Source organism: Borostomias antarcticus, assembly GCF_949987555.1.
Source record: "Borostomias antarcticus genome assembly, chromosome: 7".
NCBI classification, from domain to species: Eukaryota; Metazoa; Chordata; class Actinopteri; order Stomiiformes; family Stomiidae; genus Borostomias; species Borostomias antarcticus.
This window is the reverse complement of record NC_140240.1, coordinates 6,808,589-6,831,081: the sequence shown is the minus strand read 5'-3', so window position 1 is coordinate 6,831,081 and position 22,493 is coordinate 6,808,589. Positions and strand designations below refer to the sequence as shown.

Sequence of the window (22,493 nt, the reverse complement as noted above, 5' to 3'; positions counted from 1 at the left end):
TAAGATTTTTCTTACATGACCTTTGGCCTCAGCTCTGCCCCGAGCTGCTTCCAGAAAATTATGGCCACCATCTTTGCTGGCATCCCTGGGGTGGTCGTGTACCTGGATGACATCGTGGTGCATGGAGCAACGTCATCTCTGCACGACGACCGCCTCTCCAAGGTGCTGGACGTGCTCACCCGCCACAACCTCACATTGAAGTGGAGAGAAGTGCATCTTTGCAACGCCCGTCATTGAGTTTGTGGGGTTCCGCCTGACTGCCGACGGCCTGAGCCCGCTCCACTCGAACGTCGACGCCGTCCTGCGCCTGCCTGAGACTTCCTGCCCCATGCAGCTCTTGTCATTTCTGGGGATGACTGCGTATTATTTGCGCTTCCATCCCCACTATTCTGACAACACTGCACTGCTGCGCGCCCTCCTCAAGCAGGTTGCGCCCTGGGCCTGGACCCCTGCATGCTCCGCCACAGTCAGCCGGCTGAAGTCACAGCTCACCTCCCCGCCTGTGCTCGCCCACTTCGACCTGCAGAGCCCAACGTTGGTGACCTGCGATGCCTCTAACACTGTAATCGGCGCAGTCCTGTCCCAACTCCAGCATGGGGCCAAGCGCCTGGTGGCATTTGCTTCAAGGTCACTTACCCCAACTGAGCAGAAGTACTCGGTGGGGGAGAGGGAGGCGCTGGCCTGCGTCTGGGCATGTGAAAGGTGGCATATGTACCTGTACTGGCGGCATTTTACACTGCGGATGGACCACCAGGCCCTCACAGCTCTGCTGGCCACGACTGGATCGGGACACAAACTGCTGCGCCTTTACCGGTGGTCTGAGAGGTTGCAGGCATTTAACTTCAACACACAGTTCACGCCCGGCAGAGAGAACGTTGTGGCAGAACTGCTTTCCAGAGCCATGCCCAGCCCTGCGCCAGACGCCGCCAGAGACTCCTCAGAGCCGGAACTGGTCCTCATGCTGCACACGCCTCTCCAGGCGTCTGTTTCCCTGCCAGAGCTTCAGCCAGCATCTGAGCAAGACCCTGTACTCATCCAGCTCCGCACTTTCATTCGAGAGGGCTGGCCTGCCAGAGTTCCGGAGGAGCTAGTGTCCTTCCACCGAGTCAAGAGCGACTTCTCCTGCTGGAATGATGTTTGCGTAGCGAGGGGGCTGTGCACAGTGATCCCGAGCGCCCTGAGAGAACGCATCCTGACCATGATTCACGAAGGCCACCTAGGCGTTGTGAAAGTCAAGCAACACTGCAGGGGCCTGGTCTGGTGGCCGGGTATCGACAGAGACGTGGAGACAATGGTGAAAGACTGCAGCCTGCCTCACCAGCGGTAAGACTGGCCCACCCCCGCCTCCACCCTTGCAGCCTCTGCCTTGGCCTCAGTCGCCGTGGACCCACATCCAGGTGGACATCTGCGGTGAACTCTATGGCACCCCGCAGCATCAGCGCTTCCTCCTTGTGGCCTATGACCTTCACTCTAAATGGCCCGAGGTGCTGCCCACCGGGTCCGTCACCACTAGGGTGGTCATCGACTTCCTCTCCTCCCTGTTTGCCAGCTGGGGTTTGCCCAACACCATCACCACCGATAACGGACCCCAGTTCATCTCGGCCGACTTTGCTGCTTTCACGGAAGGGAGGGGGATAAAGCACATCAGAACCGCCTTATACCACCACAATGGCGGCGTGGAGAGGTTAAATCAGACTCTCAAGAATGGGCTCAGAGCTCACATGGCAGACGGCCTACCATTCTCATCGGCACTGCAGAGCACCTTACTCCATTACCGAGCAACACAGCACGCCGCGACTGGCAGCTCTCCAGCCCTCCTGATGCTGGGGCGTGAGCTGCAGCTTCCCTTGGACCGTCTATGCCCTCCAGTGGAGGACACTCAGGCGGAGACACATGAAGCAGCGGTTCGACAGTAAGCATCGTGTTAAACGCCCTGCACTCACAGTGTTGGATTGGGTCCGAATCCTTCGACCCAGTCGGCCCCACAAGCAGCTCTCGTTCTGCTCCGCGCCACAGCAGATTACGGCACAACTGGGACCAGCCACCTTTCGCCTGGCCGACGGTTCACGTTGGCATGCCAGTCGCCTTAGACGGGTGACGCCACCACCCGCATCGCACCAGGCACCTGTAGCTAATCAGCGCTACACAGATGGGGACTGGGACTTCCCAGGTACACGGCCTGGGACCCCAGCTGGGAATCACCCTGAACCAGATGTGCCGGCCGAGCCTCTGCAGCCTGGGCCCCATCCTGTTCGGGTCCGCCAGAGGCCTCCTTACCTCAGAGACTATGTTACAAACTTTTGAAAACTTTAGTTTAGTGCATAGCCCGTCATGTGGCAGAATAAACCACAAGGCTATGCGGGTAAACCGGCAGTCTACCCGGTTTATCCAGTCAGGTTGACTCTGTTTAGGCCATAATACTGTTTTGTGCACTAATATGTTCTAAACCTACTTGCAATTGTTCAGATGCTTGAAGAAGGGGGGGTAAATGTAGCATACCACCGTAGGCTGTAGTTTGGGAGTCACGACAGTGTGACGTCAGGCCGGAAAGTGCCCTGTTGTATGTGAAAGCGTGTTGTTCCCGCTGGTGCGGTGTCTTACAAATAAACGCCACAATAAGCACAGTCGGTGTCCATGTTTCACTGGACACAACACATACAACTTGTCCTTCAGGGCCACATACAGTATCTTAAAGAGATTTCACATACTTAAATCACTTTTATATAATTCCATTACGCATACAGTACATGCATACAGTTACACACACATGCATGCAGACAGACACACACCATGCATTTTCTTTAATATTTTACAATGTAAAATAACCAAGTACAGGGATTACAAATGAATTAGCTTTTTCTATAAACCCACTGTACTGTCCATCCCCCCAAACACAATCATCACACATCTCTCTCCCTCTCACTCACACATGCACACACACACACACACACACAGTCACGTTAAGTAGGCCAAAGCATACCTTAAATTTAAGTTGTTGTATACAGCAGTCTTGAGGTCCTTAATCACTGTGGAGTGTCATGGGGGTCACTGCTCATCTCTTCCAGTAGCTGTGCATGTAGAGGCGCAATAACAGAGAGAGTTGGAGACTTCTCTTCAGACATTATCAGTGTGGCTGCCTTCATTGTCCCAAGAGCTTTCACCACATCTTCTGTGACCGTTATGTCAGCCTCTGTCAGAGTGCAGCGATCACTTTCCTTCCTGCGCACTTCATATGACAGCAGAGTTGCCGAGATGTTTGGTTGCTGCTCCAGGAAGTGTTCCAGCATCTCCAGAGCGCTGTTCCACTAGGTCACCACATCAATCACAAGCTTATGTGCAGGCAGCTCCAGCATCCTTTGTTTCTCTTTGAGCATGTGGCTTGCAGTAGTACTGCAATGGAAAAATCACTCACTCGGCCAAGCAAGTGAGCGTCAGCTGGAATTTTGAGAGCTGCTTGTGAGGCTAAGTTGAGCGTGTGCGCAAAATAGCCAATGTGCAACAGCTCCATCAATTGCACAGTGCGGACGATATTTGCAGCATTGTCCGTTACGATGGCTGGGTCTTTGTTTGTAAGCTCCCAATCTTGTATCACCTTGGACAACAACTCATCTAGATTACTTGCTGTGTGGCTGATTTCAACTGCTCTGGTCTGTAGAACTTGAGACATGAGACTCCAGGTATCGTTAACAAGTGATTGTTAGGTATGAATCCATTGCTCTGGATGTCCAGCAGTCACAGGTTATGGCTGAAGTGAAGTTCCGACGCCATGTTTCACCTCCGCATACATGTTTGGGATTATCACTTCACTTAGCTGTTTGCGTGTAGGTAAAACATAGCGTGGTTCTAGTACATTGACAAGGCTTAGAAAGCCTGCATTTTCAACAACGCTGTACACGCGTACCGATATTTCCTTGCATATGAAACTTGCGAGAGCCCCGGTTATTTTTTGGGCACGCGGAGAACTAGATTGTAACTTGCAAACAAGCGTGTTCTCCAGCAAGGCTTGTTTTAGATCCGCTTTTGTATATTCCACGTCTGGGTGATGTCTCAGTAAGTGACTTCGTAGGTTTGGTATTTCCACAATATTTCACCTCCCCTTTGCACAGCTTACAGTACGTATGGATTTGCTTTTGTCTAGCTCTTCTCTGTCGTCATGTTTTTTAAAACCGAATTGTAACCAAACATCTGCCTTTAGACCTGGCTGTGACTTCAGTGGAGCAGCCCCTGCCATGCATTTACTGTATATTCAACTGCATTGAGAGATCTCGTTGCACGAGATCTGGCCATGAGATCTCGTTACGGGTTGAAGCTACAAGCAGGAAAAGGCATAAAAGATCGATCTCAGGATTTATGAATCAATAATTGCTTATTCAAGATCGATTCTGAATCGGGAACTACATTTTTTGAACCCAGCCCTAGTGTAAGGCTATCAATCAATCTGAGCAACATATTCAACTTGGGCCTATACATCCACTAATTATTTTTAATTTTGATAATATGGGCAATGGCTAGTTTCAGTGCAAACTAGAATGGAGAAGTAAGACGCCTCCTTCCCTCCACTAGTCTGGGGGTCTACCTTGGTAGTGGTAGTGGTAGTACCCCCCTAGCCCCCCTACCTGGGATAACAGGAAAAAACCCTGATGGAATACAACAAAAGAGGAAGAGAGACCCGGCCCAGGAAGTCCGGAGCCCTTGTCTGGAGCCAGGCCCAGACGGAGGGCCCGCCTGCGAGTGCCTGGTGGCCAGCTTACCATAGAGCCCGGCCGGGCCTAGCCCAAAAAAGCAATGTGGAAACACCATCTCCTCCTCCATTCAGTGGACCCACCACCCGCGGAAGGAACTGTTGGGGTCGGGTGCGCTGCCAACTAGGTGGCACTGAAGGCGGAGGGCACAGACGGACCGGACCTGGGCGGCAAAGGAACATGGAACGTGACCTCGCTGGGGGGGAAGGAGCCAGAGCTTGTGAGGGAGGTGGAGCGATACCAATTACACCTGGTGGGGCTAACCTCCACGCACAGCACCGGCGCCAGAACCAAACTCCTGGATAGGGGTTGGACCTTATTCTTATCCGGAGTTGCTCACGGTATGAGGCGTAAGGCAAGTGTGGCTATACTAGCTATCCTTCAGCTGAGCGCCTCTGTGCTGGAGTTCACCCCAGTGGACGAGAGGGTCGCCTCCCTGCGCTTTAGGACTGCGGGGGGGGGGGACTCTGACTGTGGTTTGTGCTTATGCACCAAACAGCAGTTCGGAGTATTCAGCCTTCTTGCAGACCCTAAGTGGAGTCCTATTTGGGGCTCCTGCAGGGGACTCCATTGTCCTATTGGGGGACTTCAATGCACACGTGGGCAATGATGGAGACACTTGGAGGGGCGTGATTGAGAGGCATGGCCACCACGATCTGGACCCCAGTGGTGTTGTGGACTTCTATGCTAGTCACGGTTTGCTCATAACAAACACCATGTTCGAACACAAGGATGCCCACAAGTACACCTGGCATCAGAACTGCCCTACAACAGAAGAAAGGGGTATCTCGATTTTTATCAAAATTGAGTTTTTGTCATTTTTGGGACACTAAAGGTCTACTTTATCATGTGGAGAAATATTTTGACTCCATGTCAATGTAAAATGTGGAGATATTTGTGGGTGGTCTTAACCATATCTCCCCAAACCCCAGGGGAAACAACGAGAGAATACAGTGTCATGAGTTACCTCTTTCTTTCTGTGTATAGAACTCACAAACACACCCTGCTGTAAAACAAGAGAATACCGTATCACGAGATACCTCTTTCTTTCTGTGTATAGAACACACAAACACACCCTACTGTACAACATGCTGTAGCCGCAGTTGAGATACGGTCTTCTTTCTGTGTATGGGATTTTCATATTAATATACACAATAATTTACACTATATTTTATATAATACTGATCTATGTATTGATTATAAATTGTACTATGCACTACTTTCCTGTTAATTATCATTATTCTAATACAGTGAGTGATCTTATGGAGACCAGAAACCATTTTATGAATCAAAGCTGAGATACCCCTATCTTGCGTTTTATGACCAGCTACTATTTTGCAGTCATCCAATGACAGAAAGAGGTAACTCCGAAATAGGGGTCAAAGGACAAGTTTGAGCAAAATATTTTTATACAGCTAAATTACTTGATACAAAAGCAAAGATCTGAAAAAAATTCATAATTCTACTTACAATACTTTTGACTGGACAACAAAAAAGCTTTAAACTAATTTTTCTCAGTTCTGCACTCTGGTGAGATACCCCTTTCTTCCATTGTAGGTCAGAGAACACCTTAGGCCAAAGGTTGATGATTGATTTTGTTATCGTATCATCTGATCTGAGGCCATGTGTTTTGGACACTCGGGTGAAGAGAGGGGCATCACCATCTGGTGGTGAGCTGGTTTCGATGGCGGGGGAAGCCTCTGGACAGACCTGGAAAACCCAAGCGTGTAGTGAGGGTGAACTGGGCATGTCTGGAGAAAGAGCTTGTCTGGAGAGATTTCAACTGCCACCTCCGGCGGAGCTTCTCAGGTCGGTGTTCAAAGCCTCCATTGCTGAAGCTGGGAGCTTTGGCCTGAGGGCCATAGGTACCTCAAGGGGCGGTAACCCTCGGACACTGTGGTGGACACCGGTGGTCAGGGAAGCCGTCCGACTGAAGAAGGAGGCCTTCCAGGACATGTTAGCCCGGAAGATCCCAGAAGCAGTTGCAGGGTATCGATGGGCCAGGAGGGCTGCAGCTTCGGCCGTGATCAAGGCAAAGCAGCGGGTGTGGGAGGAGTTTGGAGAAACCATGGAGAATAACTTTCAGTCGACACCAAGGTGTTTCTTGAAGACCATCCGACACCTCAGGAAGGGAAAGCTGTGTACAGCAAGGATGGGACACTGCTGACCTCAACTGAGGAGGTTGTTGAGCGTTGGAAGGAGCACTTTGAGGAACTCCTGAACCCGACTAACCCACCCTCCACGATCGAGGCAGAGCCGGAAGATGAAGGGGGGTCATCGTCAATTTCACTGGAGGAGGTCAGTCAAACAACTCCAAAGTGGCAAAGCCCCAGGGACTGATGAGATCCGTCCAGAAATGCTGACTGCGCTGGGTGTTGAGGGGCTGTCCTGGTTGACATGCCTCTATAACATTGCGTGGAAGTCCAGGTCAGTGGCAAAGGAGTGGCAGACTGGGGTGGTGGTCCCAATTTTCAAAAAAGGGGACCAGAGGGTGTGTGCCAATTACAGAGGCATCACATTACTCAGCATTCTGTCCTGGTCATGGAACCACCGACCAGCTCTTCACTCTCGCAAGGATCTTGGAGGGGGCTTGGGAGTTTGCCCAACCTGTCTACATGTGTTTTGTGGATTTGGAGAAGGCTTACAACTGGGTCCCTAGAGAGGTCTTGTGGAGGGTTATGCGGGAGTATGGGGTGAGGGGGTCACTACTTAGGGTCATCCAATCCCTGTACACCCAGAGCGAGAGCTGTGTCCGTGACCTCGGCAGTAAGTCGTTTTCCTTTCTCGTTTTCCTTCCGCCAGGTCAAATATGGTTAACACTTGCGTAAATACTTGCTAAAGTAACACGGTGACTGAGGTGACATCGTCTGGTGTGATGAACGACCAATTTAATGTGAAAAAGATTCCGGATAGAAGTTGAGATAAAACCAAAGTTGTTTGCATATTGCAGTGATAAACTGTCTTTCCACCTCCAAGTTAAGTAAATAAGTCTGATTCCTCTAACCAACCTGTCATGCATTTCTTTATTTTAATACCAGTATTGTCATTAACTTGATTCATTTTTTAATTGAATGACAGCACCATATATTTAGTTCTGATACCCGTTGGAGCACACAATCAGTGATTGTTGATTTAGTCCATTATATACCCTTTACCCCCCAGAACCTGGGTGGGATGATGGGTATCAGTCCCAACTGAATGATGGACAATGGGCGGTTATTCTCTGTGCTTAGAATGACACTAATCAACTGTAAACAGCTCAAAAGCACATTGCTACTGCAGATTCTGAGGCTGAGAGGAACCCAATGATACAATGGAGATCAGATAAGATTAACTTTAATATTGAAGATCACCTCTTGACATTTGGTAAATTTTATTGACCGCTAGATAGACCAGAAAACATTTTTATGCAACACTGAAGTGAATGGAGGAGATCATTATTAAAATTTAACATCACAGCTTTCTGTTTGGCAAGAAAGTCCTGTGTGAATGATAGCTTGGTTTGGCTAACGTTAGCTAGTATTGTACAGTCCCATGTGAATTATATCTTGGTTTGGCTAACGTTAGCAAGCTAGCTACTATTGTACAGGTTTGACAAGAATGCACTAATTTTGGGCAAAGTTGTCCAACGGATAAATAAAATGAAATAATTAGCTGGAATGCTGGCGCGAGGTAATAGTAAAGACACTGGGAACATGTCAACTGAACAGGACAACTGAATTCTGGCTGGCTTTACTTGAGTGATGTAGATATGTACACCGGAGCAGTGTTTTGTGAAAGGAGGGGTGCTCCGGAGCAGTATTTTCAAATAAAAAATAATGATACAAAAATAAATAAGCCAAAATGTAAATTAATTGAAAATCTAGCCCTGTCTCCTCGGGATCCCTGCGGATACCTGTGCCAAATATGAATGGTGTCAGTTCGATGGTGGAAAATGTGGATCGACAGACATAATTGCTCTTAGTTATTTATTTCCAGTGACAAGTGCCTTGACCTGTACGCCTGACCTCTTGCTTAGTCTTTTGTAAACAAGAGAAAGCAAAAGCACATGCTTACCCACAACCTTCAGCTCAGCACTTGCATAAATGGCTGCATGCTCATTCTCTGCCACACACTGATACATCCCAGAATCCATTAGACTTATCCTGGATATGGTCAGTCTTCCCTCTTCCACAAGTATCCTGTCCTAGTATCAAAACAGTACATAATGTAAGCAATGTGTGATACAACTATATACATTCCTTTTCTAAATGCAATTCTGAAGCTATGAAAATCTATTTGAATACTAATGACAACAGAAGCTACTTGTACTGTATCATTTCTTTTATATTTTGGTCACACATTGATCAGAATATATATCATTCAGTCATTGTATGCTTTAATGAAGTGGATATAATCTCTTTGATGACTGTGACCTTTCCAGCATAGTTTATGTTAGGGAGGACTTTTTTGTGTTTGATCGCATGTCTTTGATCTGAGATGAAAAAGGGGCTTGAGATGGGTTGAATAGTTCTTTATATGAAATATCATAAAGACAAATCTGTCAATGTCAATCATTCTCACCTCAGGTGTTATAGACTCGCCATTCTTCAGCCACCTGTACAAAGGCTTGGGCTTACCGCTGGCCCTGCACTCCCAGAGTAGATTTGCCTCGATGGCCATATGAGCATCTCTCAATGTTTGAGCCCAGTGTAGATGTTCAACATCTGAGGATAATTAAACATGATTCAGTCACAAAATGAATGTATCTTCATTGACAATTCAGGATTTTTTTTGTCCATAAAAAAAGTGTTGGCATAAATGGGTCTAACATAAATGCCACAAACAATGGCCCTGAAGAGGAGCTGGAAGCTCCTTTATGCATTGAAAGGCAGTCTAATTTAGTCTTTGTGCACTACTGGCTAATAACGGTATTCAAGTTAACAAGGAACAGCTTAACCACTTCAGAATAACAAAACAGAGAGGTTAATTGGTACAAATTGATTCCGGATTATCCTGTCTTAATAATGCCGTTTCATAAACTGGGCAAAATATTTATCAGCCTTCACTTGTGAATTTTTAAATTAGACTTACAGTAGCAAGGGTGGTAAGGTGGCTCATTGGGCTAAGACGCATACTTCAAGGCTAGTTCTTACCGCAGCAGCCCAGGTTCGATTCCGGGCCAGGTGCTGCATGCCCCCTCCCCCTTCATACCGTCCTATCGGTGTAACAGGACAGATTAACCCCCCCTGACACTTTAACCCCGGGGGTTAAAGTGTCCTAGGACAGATTAACCCCGGGGTTAAAGTGTCCTAGCACAGACTAACCCCCCGGGGGTTAAAGTGTCCTAGCACAGGCTAACCCCCGGGTTACTACTAGTAGTGCTAGTACTAGAGCTAGTACTATAACTACTACTACTACTACTAGTGCTAGTACTATTACTACTACAACTGCTAGTACTACTCTACTCCTAGCACAGCTTGTATCCTGGGTTTAGTTTAGGTGAGGGGATATAGTCGGTCCTAGGATTAACTATACCCAGGAGTTGAAGTGTCCTAGGAGTCTTTAACGCCCGGTAGTTAGTCTGTCCTAGGACATTTTAACCCCTGGCCAGTCTGAGTGTGGGGGATATAGTCTGTCCTAGGATAAACTATATCCCGGGGGTAGTGTCCTAGGATATTTTAATCCCTGGCCTGAGTATTGTGGGGTTAATCGGTCCTAGGGGGGGGTTAATCTGTCCTTGGACACTTTAACGCCCGGGGGTTAGTCTGTTTTAGGACACTTTAACCCCCAGGGTTAATCTGTCCTAGGGCACTTTAACCTCCGGGGGTTAGTCTGTCCTAGGACACTTTAACTCCCGGGGGGATTAATCTGTCCTAGGGGGGGTTAATCTGTCCTAGGACACTTTAACCCCCGGGAGGTTAGTCTGTCCTAGGACACTTTAACCCCGGGGTTAATCTGTCCTAGGACACTTTAACCCCAGGGTTAAAGCGTCGGGGGGTTAATCTGTCCTGTTACACTGGTACCACTTTACATTACAGCTCGGAGATAGCAGGGTAGTAGCACCAAATCAAATCAAACTTTATTTGTATAGCACATTTCATACACAGAGGCAACACAATGCGCTTTGTAGAGAGCAATGGGAGGGTGGGCATAGGTCCCACGCCTACATATTCCAGCAAAAAAACAGTTTCACCCGGGGGTCAGAAAAGTGAGCTGTAAAAATTATTCCCTGACCTCTCTCAACGAGACAATCGAGCAAGCTCCTGGAAGTAGCATGGTAATACTAGGGTAATACCATGGTAATTACCATTAGTTACTAGTAGAAGTTGCCTGTGTAGTTATCAGGGTGATGCCACGTTAAAATGTACATTATTACTAGGAAATTACCAGCAAATACCAGTAGTTACTAGTAGCAGTTACCTGTGTAGCTACCCCCCAATCCTCATGATTTGTTACATGTAACATGTAACACAGATGGTAGTTTCTATGTAATAATGTGGAATCGGAGCTGGAAAATGCAGCATTGTCAGTTTCTATTTAATTCCATGGTTATATCCTTGCTAAAATCCTGAACCTTACTCTGGAAAATGAGTTGTCCTTTGGCAACATTCCTTCCTCTGGAGTTCTCGGCCACACACTCATATAGACCAGCGTCCTCTGGGCGGAAATATGGAATTTCCAGGACCCCATTGGAATGGTTGATTTTGATCTTGCCAGGGAAGGGATTTCCATCAGCTCTCCTCCATGTGATGGAAGGCACTGGGCTGCAGAGGTCAGACACAGAAGGTCACACAGAGCACATGTTCACCCTGATTCTTATTGAGACATTGGCGGCCACACACAGAGAAGAGCACAGTGCTACGCTAACGATCAAAGCTGAGACTTACTTTCCTAAGGCGAAACATTCCAGTTTCACTGATGATCCCTTGGCTACACGAAGACTTTCTGGAAACTGAACTTCAATCTTTGGTTCATACTCTCCCATCACAGCTGTGAGAGGGAATTTTTTTTTAAAGTCAAACACAAGACATGAACATGTTTTTGTATGTGAGAAATCTTGTTAAATGTTTGAGTTGTGGCTGAAGGCCACAAGGTGGGGGGAGCAGCTACTGCAACCTGCATAGTGATGAAGTTTACAACAGCACTTGTCTCAGCAGTTGAATGAATTTGGATGAAATACCTGTATCTGCTACAGCTCAAATCTTAAGTGGTACGGTATGCACACATAATAACCAGTTGGAATGGGGTTTATGTGAGGTGCTCCTCTCTATGCTGAGAACTTAATTGTCTGTGTGTGTGTGTGTGTGTGTGTGTGTGTGTTTGAGAGCAAGTGTGTGCATTACATGTGTACTGTTTATGTGTGTGTGCGCACTAAGAAACTCTGGATATGTTAATGTGCTCCTTCAAGCGGAGATAGGGCGCCTCTCAGACACGCCGCTCTGTAAAGTGTGAAGATTGTGAACACTGGAGAGCCGGTACTCCACGGCAGCAGAAAAACAAACATCGTCACGCTCCAAGACAACTTGATTTATTTCTTTAGTTTTCCCTTCCTGCCACAGCATGAGGCCATTTCGGGGCACAGGGTAAGCGGGAGGAGGAGGAGCCAGGGGGTGGGCGCCCGGCGGAGCATGCTCACCGTCCCAGCGAAGCACCACGGGGGTGGGCGAGCTGTACACGGTGGCGTTGGTCATCATGTTCCTCACCACGCACGTGTAGTTCCCCACATCCGAGGCCTCCACCTTGGCTATGTATAAGTTGCCCGTCCGTTGGGAGACGAAGCGCCGTGTGTCCTGCTGAAGGAAACTGGGCCGCCCATTGAAAACCCAAGAGTATTTGATCTCTGTAAAAGATGAGTTCAGACGCTGACTGCCAAGAATCTTTGGATATTGACTGAAGAAGAGATAACTCTTCCAATGACATTCCCCCCAAAAATCTGCCGGTTAGGTGGAACTAATAATAGATATGATTTAAAGAGTATGTGACCTCAAAGCATACCATATCAAGAAGAACCCCCAAGCAATTGAAATAAAATGTTGAGATAACCAAATATGAATTTCCTCCCCCAGCTGCATAAAGAGGGGTCACTGCCTGAGGGTTGCTGATAGCGGAGTAAATTATCAATTGAAAAACCAGAAATTATCAAAACCCTTTGTTTCTGACATTCTTCTGACAATGACTTATCCCCTAACAAGATAGGGAGAAAGAGAGAGAGAGAGTGAGAGAGAGAGGGATGAAGAAAGTGAGAAGAGTGAGAAGGCGAGAGTGTCAAGAGACATCCATGTCAAATTAAGATCTGCTTATTAAAGGGGCAGATCAAGGGTGGGGAGAATGGGCTAGGGTATTAGAGTGATCCTCTGTGTTCCGGAACACATTTCATCCTGCAGTCAGCCTTCTAACTGCACAGACAGTTAAAAGTCCCACTTGCTTCCTTGAGGGAGGCAGTGAATTAAAATCATTATAGTGAGAGTCAGGGCAGAGACTGACAGACCTTTCATGATTAGGGACTATTACTGAGTGGTTCTGCTTGAGGGTTGTGGTCTCAAAGCAACAGAGGACTTGCAGGCACATAATCTTATATCCTCTGAAAGAATTTAACCCTGAACACTACCCATTTTAGAGTACCTACCTATTGATTGCTCAAAGTGCTTTTTTTGAACAACAGTTGAAGATCTAACAACAGTACATCTATTTCTGTATGAGCAATAACAATCTGTAGATGAGCAGTTACTGTAAGATATCATCAAATTGTATGAAAGAAAAACATCCCAGTCTTAAAGTGGCTATTCCATGTAAACCCCATGTATTTCCTTTGTCATACAGCTCGGGACAGACACAGTATTGTGTAACCAAATATAGTATTGTGTGTCACATGGTCTATATTATGGAGATAAAAATAAAGAGATGAAGGCAATGGGGGGGTGGGGAGGATTTCAAAAGTGTACAGTTTGAATCCCTTGCGGCCATTGATTAGGTTGAAAAAAGAGAGTGGAGAAAACAGTGGCACGCGGGCGTGACATTGGTGGCGCAGAGTGGCTGCAGGAGTGTGGGGCGCTTTGAGGGTCTGCTAATCAGCTGCAGACAGACATGGACAGACTCGCAGCTGTGCCGGCGGAATAAACGCTCCCCCAGCCCGCAGGAGCCTTTATTACCCACAGATAGGCTGTCGCCCACACGGAGGAGGACAGGAATGTAGAGCACTGGAGGCTTAACAGATGACAGCATGGTCACAGGTCACATGGGGTGGTGTCGAGCTTGGGACCATGAAGTGTGTGGCTATGAAGTATGGATGTGAAAGATGAGGGGAGGTGGGGGGGTGTTCAGGTGTGGAAGTGGTGCAGTAGGATGCAATACTGTAGATACCATTGGTCCATTATAAAGGTCCTTTGAGAGAGGAGAGAGAATAGGAGGAGAGAGAGACTAGAGTGCCGGGAAGAAAAGGCAGGTATGAAAACAAAGAAGCGTGTTGGAGAGAGATAGTGAAATACAAGAGTCAAGAACAATACAGATAGCCGAGGCGAGGATGAGATTGAGGCAGAAGACAATGTGTGTGAGTGAGGTCCACACCTCCATTATGTGGTGGAGGGCCACACAGCAGGACCACAGCTTGGCCCTCTCTCACCGACACCGTGTTCCTCAGCTTCCTACTGAAATTCTGCAGATCTGGGGAGATGCATAAAGAGAACTGTGGTTACTTTCAGGATTGGTTAAACTGCACTATGTGGTATGGTGAGATTCAGGAGAGTGCATCTCATTTTTGCGGGTTATGAACAATGAATACTGCTCTCTGATCCTATCCTCGTCGACCAAATTTGTTAGGGCGGCACATAGCTCGGGAGGTAGAGCGGCCAGCTGGGGATCAAAAAGTCCCTGGTGTCCTTGAGTAAGAAAATTGAACCCCAAAACCGCTCATGTGCGGAACGGTGGCGCAGTACCTACAACTGTCGCTTCACAGCAAGGTCTCTGGGCTTTTCTGTGTGGAGTTTGCATGTTCTCGCCGTGTCTCCCCATAAAGTACCCAATACAAAAAACATGCAGAAGAACAGATTGCTAATGCTGTCCATCCCTGACGAAGACAGGCAGGAGCACTTAGTTGGTTCCCGCACGCATGCATACTGCCTACTGTCTGCTCCCGGCAGCCCTTGGGTGATGGATGACGGGATGAGTTAAGAGTAGGAGAAAAATGTGGTGGACACTCCAGCCATTCATATGTGTGTGTGTGTTTCACCATTGCCGCCTACGATGTGTGTGTCACTGTGTGATCAATAAATATGTTTGTTTTGATCCAGATTACTTCCGCTGTTCATTAAAGATGATATAGATAACCTTTTTATGTAGACGGATCATAAAAATAAAAACTCTAACAAGGCTCTTGAGCCAATAGTATTATGACTCCTGATTGTTCCTGACAGAGACACCACACGGTACAGTATTACCAACATCGTAATACTGCTCACAAACCTTGTTAGAGGTGGGATATCTCAGACAGATAAACACGACATTAATTTGGGTCCCATCAACATTTTAAAAAATAACTAATCATGGGTTGTTAAGGAATGGATATAATTTGGGTAAACAACAGTTTCCCTGACATACTTGAACTCGGTGTTAGCCTATATACAGTATAATCTCTATTGGTTTCTATTCATCTTAAGGGGGGTGTATTTTCACACTGTATTTGGTCACCCGCATGAATCAGCCTATTTATGTGAGAAAAAATCTACATAAGCTGATTAGAATCGCACAGGAGGGCGCCTAAGGTTGACATATCTCGATTCATGTGCACATTAGGCTATTTATTTGGGAACGCTTTTGAGGCTGGACAAGTGTTCCAAACAACGCAGACGTGGACACAACACTGCCAGGGAAATTGCTCAATGCTCTGCCCGCGCGCCTCTATGCATTTCGCATGAGACTATGAATCGAGTATGAATCGAGACGCCCTCCTGTGCAATTCTATTCGGCTGATTTACGTTGATTTTTATAAGCAATATTTATAAGCATTAAGTGAGATGCAGGTGTGCAAACTGGGATGCACAAACAGCATGGCAATACAGGTGACATGCTTGAGTTGAAAGAACAAGCAGTACAAATAAATGTAGTCATTTGTGGAAATGTTTTAGCCTATAGGCTTCTTACCAATATGTAGTGTGCAGCTGTGCATGAAAAAAACAACATGCTGCTGTATTTTCAAAAGCATGTAAAGCATACAGCTCAACATTTCAAACTTGCTTCATTTGCTGAACTCAACCGGCCTATTTGTGACATGTAGGCCTTTAATTCATTTTGCACAACACCTTTGCTTCTATAAAAATGTTTAGGCTATTTAAACCAGCATGAATATTATTTGAATAAAGATTAGGCTATCACATATCATAGCCTATCAATTATAAATCTTTCATTTGATCTGGCTCCGAGAGACAGCGCAACTAGGCCAAATATGGCTATCACAATACCCTGAACAAACTTATTTCAATTTTAATTTGCACTTAGTGTGAAAACGATTTTAACAACTCAGTTCTACATGTAAAACTTAAATCATGTAGACAACATTGCCTCTTAAATCACTGGTATATGTTTTACTGAGGAATACAATAAGGAAGCTGATGCTGAACAATAATAGGTACTGTAGACCAAACAAGTTTACCCTGTTCGCCCCATCATTATTGTTTTAAGTCTACTGTGCCAGACAAGGCTAACCCCCCGCCCCACCGCCCCCTACTCTATATATGTTCCACTCTCCTCTCCAAACTGGATGCACCAAACACTTTTGTTTACTTTGTCAGGGGAGGAGGACAAGATCAATGTCACTGGATGGATGATGTTGAATCCATCACTTTTACTTCAAGAATGAGCTGGCATGAGCCACACAATCTCGACAATTGAAAAAAAATGCTGTGCTGTCGCAAATTTACATCACCGCCAGTGTAGGCTACTGTAAATAGTTTTGATACGAAATATTCGCAGGCGAGTAGGCTATTTCGCATTGTCATGTCGTTTATTCGTCAGGCCCCAGGTGTGTAAAAACCTTAAGAATGACAGCTCTTGGATTTATGAAATTATTGATTACCAATTTATTAAAAATCAATAAATCAATTAAAATGATATTTAATATGATTAGGATCAATAACTTTGCCAATTCTGGGCATAAATCCAAGAGCTGTCATAGATCGATATTGATTAGTAGAATTATTCAGAAGGGGTTTGAGGTGTCTGTGCCCAAAATTGGCAAAGTTAAAATTCCAAAAATTCCGAATATGAATGTCTGACGAATGTCGAACATGAAACAAACTTTACCTTGGTCACACTCTTTTACACAAGTAAAACGGGCGACACTTGATAACACACACACACACACACATGCATTTTTAGAGTCGCCAATGAAATGTTCTCTGCGCTTAACCAATCCTGTCGTCCTTCCTTCAAGGGCAGCCGGGAGCAGGCAGTAGGCAGCATGCATGGGACATGCTACAGGGACCAACCAAGTGCTCCAGTCCGTCTTCGTCAGGGATGAACAGTGTTAACGATCTGTTCTTCTGCATGTTTTTGTATTGGGTTCTTTTGGGAGGAAACCTTTGCAAACACAGGGAAAACATGCAAAATCCGCACAGAAAGGCCCAGGACCTTCTTGCTGTGAGGCGACAGTACTACTGTAGGTACTGTGCCACCGTGCTGCAGTACCTAGTGACACGGCACTGTCATAACCATGATATGACACATGAAGGAATCTTATGATATGGAAATATGTTAGTGCATGCGTACGTGCGTGCCTGCATTTGTGCGTGCACCAAAACAGCCTTGATCATCATGCACTCGAACAAATGCGACCACGTTAAACACACTCTCAAAAGTAATCATTGCATATGCAACAGGAGATATATTTGATTCTGTATTATGAGATCGGTCGTTCAGTGATCGAAGGGTCAGTGGTTCGAATCCCAGCTCCGACTGTCCACATGTCGAAGTGTCCTTGAGCAAGACACCTAACCCCAAATTGCTCCCAATGAGCAGGTTAGCACCTTGCATGGCAGCTACCGCCATTGGTGTGTGAATGGGTGAATGAGAGGCCGTTGTAAAGCGCTTTGAGTGCCGCTAAGGTGGAAAATCGCTATATAAGTGCAGAAAAAAATAAATAAATAAAGAGATAGGCCTGCTGATCAAGTGTTTGTGGTTACATATGTCTAATGTTTCAAGGGGCATTAGCCTAGGTGACAGTGTCTTGTTTTTCCTTAGAAAATACCTTACATCACAAATTTTAATTTGACCAGTACGTTCATGATAGTTTATGGTTTCCTCGCTACGTGGAAAAACACTGGTCAGTCATTGGCTACAGTAGGGTCATCATATGTATTTGTAAGGATAGTTCATGGTTTCCTAGTTAATCTGTGATTGGACAATGCAGGGGCGTCTTTGGGTTTGGAGAATAGTATAATGATTGAGAAGATATTAGTCACAGAGCGCTCTCCCATTGCTGTATAGAATTAATCAGGAGCAAATTTTCAAGAACCTGAACTCTCAACTTCAATTACTGTTGTTACTCTTCTACCTGAGAACCAACATATGCCATTACAGCAATTATCTGCCACTAAAACGTGGCACAATGAAAACAAAAACACCTTGTGTTCATCACACCTTTTCTGGCATCAATGATGCATCAAATGTAAACAAATGTCACAATAATCAATGAGTCAAAGTAAGTTGAATGAGCAAGTTCAGTTCAAGACACCCCAGTTCAAGACAAGTGGCCTAGGTAAGATACTTTCAACGATGAACTGAATGTACTGTACAGTAAGGAAATAATCTACTCACATGCAAACTGCACTTTGGCCTCCCTGCTCAGGATGGTCCCAAATGTGTTGGCAGCTATGCATTGGTATACACCCCCATGATGGGCTGCATGAGCATTAGTGATCAACAGGTTGCCCTCCACCAGTCTGTAGTTTAAATCCACATCAGTGTCAATGTCTCTGTCATCAACTCTCCACCTGTAGATTATTATAAAAACAGACATAAGAATCAGTATCTGAAGCCCATTAACACTGCCTCCCTTGCAGCACATCCAGAGTAGTCTACAACTGTTGAAGCTCACAGGAAAATATTTCAGGAAAATAGTTGTCAGGAAGGTAAATTGAAAACAACGCCTACTTATAGCGTGGAGGTGGATTTCCCTTAGCTCTGCAATTGATGAACACCTTGTTGTCCTCAGAGTTCAATGGGAAAATACAGTCACTTGGTTCTTGAGTGAAGACAGGTCCATGGCGTGTATTCCTCTCTACATGAAAGAGCACAATCACTTCAGTTTCGCCAAGCTGCACAGTACACAGTACTGTACACGGTACAGATCAATTTAATACTGGTGCAAACCTTTTTAGCTGACAGCATGTTGCTTCAAATATTTCTAATGTGGTCCACATTGACAGGACAAATACTGACATAATACAAGAAAGCAATTAAAGGATTACATTTGCAACCTTGTAGCTTCCAATGCATACTATTAGCACATTCAATTTACAACAAACAGGGACAAGTCAAAAAGGGGATATCTTAGCTTCTCTGTCTGAATTCCAATCAACAAACCATTTGTTGTGGCATATCCAGGACATGCATGGCAGCACAGTCAGGCCTGTTGTTTTGGCAATCTGCTGCCAACATATCAATACACCAGAGTAATTAACCAATGTTGCACTAATTAGTCCTGTGAAATGTAGAATCTCATCAATAGGCAACCCCATCTCTCTGTTCCCTGAGCTGCAGTCATTGCAAGTAGTCCATGGCTACAGTCACTCTAATTTCCCTGTTAAAACCACCTGTGTTTTTTTTTTTTCACTTTGAGGATGAGATTCTTTTTTACAGGTCGCTCACCTTGACGAGGACAAAGAGAAGTGCTCCCTCCCGCATCATCATCATCCTAATGAGAGTGGGAGAGCTCTTTGCCTGAGGTGAGGGCCTCCTTTCCCAGCCTCTGAGGGAGGTGCTTCTTTTTTACCCTCCTCTCTATGTCCTTTAAATTAAACAAATTAATGAACCTTTTATAGCTTGGCTATTCAACCTGGGAAATGCAGAGGTTCCTGTGAACATGTGCTACAGAGATGAATTCTGCAGTCAGTCCTCCCTCTCGCCATAAACCACAACATGCCCACTAATGTCCTCCCAAACCACTGTTTTTTTATACAAGCGCGAGGATGGGATTTTCATCCCGAGGAAAATACAGCTGCAGCTGAAGTCAAACTTTTTGGTTCATTCTGCTACCCCTTCCTGTTTGTTTCCATTCCAGACAGCAGAGATAGAGTGTGCGCTCCAGAGAAACTGCTGACTTAAGATGAAATGCTAAATCAATGTAAATGGAAGCATCAAGAACACTACAATGGCCACCTACTCCATATACTGCATTTAAATGCATTTGTCTGGTGGTTTGTAAACATTCAGCTTCACTTCTGTCAGACAGGCGTGTCAACACTAAATTCCTCACCATACTCTATAGTTACAATATCCAGAGATAACCAGATAACTGATGGTCAGGATATTGACACTCAGAGCTCATGTCACTCAGGCATTTGGAGAATGAATCCTTTGTGTCATTCAGGTTAGGCATTTGCTTTACATTGACAAGAGGAGAGTTTTAATATTTGAGTGAGCACTGTCCCTATTGTAAGAAGATTGTGGAAGACATAATGGAAATGATTCCCTCCAAATAGTGTTAATCATGCTTATTTGAGTTGTATGTCTAGATGTGTTCTAAGATCTATTATGTAAATACAAACGATTAAAAATCTCAATCTCTACCATTTCTGAACATTGCTTTTTATATCTACTGGTATTTCTTTTTTAAATTTCAATGGCTGGATCAAGTTGGCATTGAAATTCATTTTGGTCATGTTTAGCTGCTGAAAAACCACCAGAAGATACTCAGGTGATTCAGAATGTGTTTATCCAGAGCTTGAGGAAGTTTAAAGTGTGATTCTTTGTTGTGATACAAATCATGAGTAATGTTGTCCTAGCAGCATGGGTCCTGGCTGAGAATGGCATGGTCCTCTTTCACAAGATAAGGAGATGATAAAACAGACATTCCAAAAAATAGCTGAAGTCTCCCTGAGAGGCGAGTATGCAGATCAGGTGTGGTATCAAAGGCGACTTGGGGGACATCTTACCAGCCAGACATTCTTTGAGTGACAGAAGGATTAACAGTTCCCATGGCAACAACATCTTCATCTCCCAAGGTCAAAGTCTTTCTTCCTGCCCCTCCAATTGCCAGAAATATGTCCTGTGTAAATCCTCCGCCTTTAACTCTAGAAGGAGACAGACAGGGAGTGGGAGAGAGAAAGAAATTGGTAATGTGGCAACAATCATTTGCAATATATACTGAGCCTGTTAAAAAATGGGCTGGAACTTGAGGAAAATCAGCGAGCCATTAATAATTCATTCATCCAAATAAGCCAAGCCAGGATCTCTTGCCTGAGGAGGAGCTGCCAGCTGATCCACAAGAGATGATATTTAGTGTATACACTCTGCTGCTATAGTACCCCCCAGGAGCAAGTCAAGGGAGGCGGGGTGGGGGGTTGGATCTAAGGCTTACAGCAGCAACAGATGAGCAGACCCTCCTGCTAAAGGCAATGTTTAGATTTATCTACAAGTTGATGGTTCAACACATTTGCACTGAGAAAGTAAGTGATACCACACATTTACAAATATGTATGCACTTCTCTCCACATACACCACCGAAGAGGATAACAGGAGAAATATGATGTGAGATAGACATTTTAAAGGGCAGAGATATGGCAGCATGGCGAGACATATTAAATTAACCAGCCCTCTACTGAGAGAACCAGAGAGAGCAATACATCTGCTGGCAAGGCATTCAATCCACTTCAAAACAGATCAGACAGAAGCACTCTCCACTATGAATCATGAGAGGAGAGCATTAGCACAGTGAATTCGAAAGGCTAAATTATGGCTATTCACATTGGGACAACTTGATCAACAGTTCCACAGAGGTCAGGTTGCAATAACATGAATTCATTGTTGCAGTAGAATTCATGAATATGTGAGTACGTTTGACGTACTTCAAAGCACCAAAGGGAACCATAACATATACATTTAAAGTATGCAGTACAACAATGTATGAGTAGCTCAGCATTATGGTTCAGTGCCTTTGCAAGTTTTAGGACTCTTGAATAAGATACTGTAATGCAACAATGTATTTCTTTGTAGGAAAGATATATCTAACAAGGTAAAACAACAACACTACACTTACCTCCTTTGCCATTTGTCCCTAATTTCAAAAGCTGGAGAACAGAAACATGAAAGGAATGTAAAAAAAAAAAAAAAAAAAGCAGCTGGATGAATGATAAGAAAAGAAGTGAAGTACTGATCAGGATGACAATGGAGGATCGTTGATGAGAGATGGAATTAGATGAGATGTATTATACTTTATATTATCTACTCAGAGGGAATACGAATCTTGACCTTCAATGCTTCATCTCTTCAGTCATCTCTATCGATTTGGTTTCCATGTTTTAACCTCCTGACTTTTTGTTTGTCATTCTGCCTATAGTCTTGCAATGAGTCTCAATCAAGTAAGTCAATAACAGGAACTATGGTTGATGTCTTCCCTTATGAGGCTTCCAGGGATGATGTATTTGTCTCTTGGAGGGAAAACTGATGCTGCAACTGTATCCATCTAACAATAGCAGGAGCTCACTTTTGACCTGTGCCAACACCCCTGGGACAGCAGAAATTGACAGGTTTTCTTCTTCTTTCTTTTTCAACCCTCAG

At 45.3% G+C, this 22,493-nt stretch overlaps 1 protein-coding gene across 1 annotated transcript in view; it reads right to left on the bottom strand.

Annotated features, from left to right (window-relative positions):
- The window catches only part of cntn6 (contactin 6), a gene marked incomplete at both ends in the record, with an annotated part of 49,844 nt that extends 28,914 nt beyond the window's left edge, over window positions 1-20,930 (bottom strand). The window contains 9 exons of the mRNA XM_084441002.1: window positions 8,799-8,928; window positions 9,306-9,448; window positions 11,304-11,488; window positions 11,612-11,714; window positions 12,361-12,564; window positions 14,289-14,384; window positions 18,531-18,706; window positions 18,867-18,993; window positions 20,870-20,930. Coding sequence (XP_084297128.1) covers window positions 8,799-8,928; window positions 9,306-9,448; window positions 11,304-11,488; window positions 11,612-11,714; window positions 12,361-12,564; window positions 14,289-14,384; window positions 18,531-18,706; window positions 18,867-18,993; window positions 20,870-20,930 — 1,225 coding nt within the window. The remainder of the gene's footprint in view (window positions 1-8,798; window positions 8,929-9,305; window positions 9,449-11,303; window positions 11,489-11,611; window positions 11,715-12,360; window positions 12,565-14,288; window positions 14,385-18,530; window positions 18,707-18,866; window positions 18,994-20,869) is intronic.
- Window positions 20,931-22,493: the final 1,563 nt, after the last annotated feature.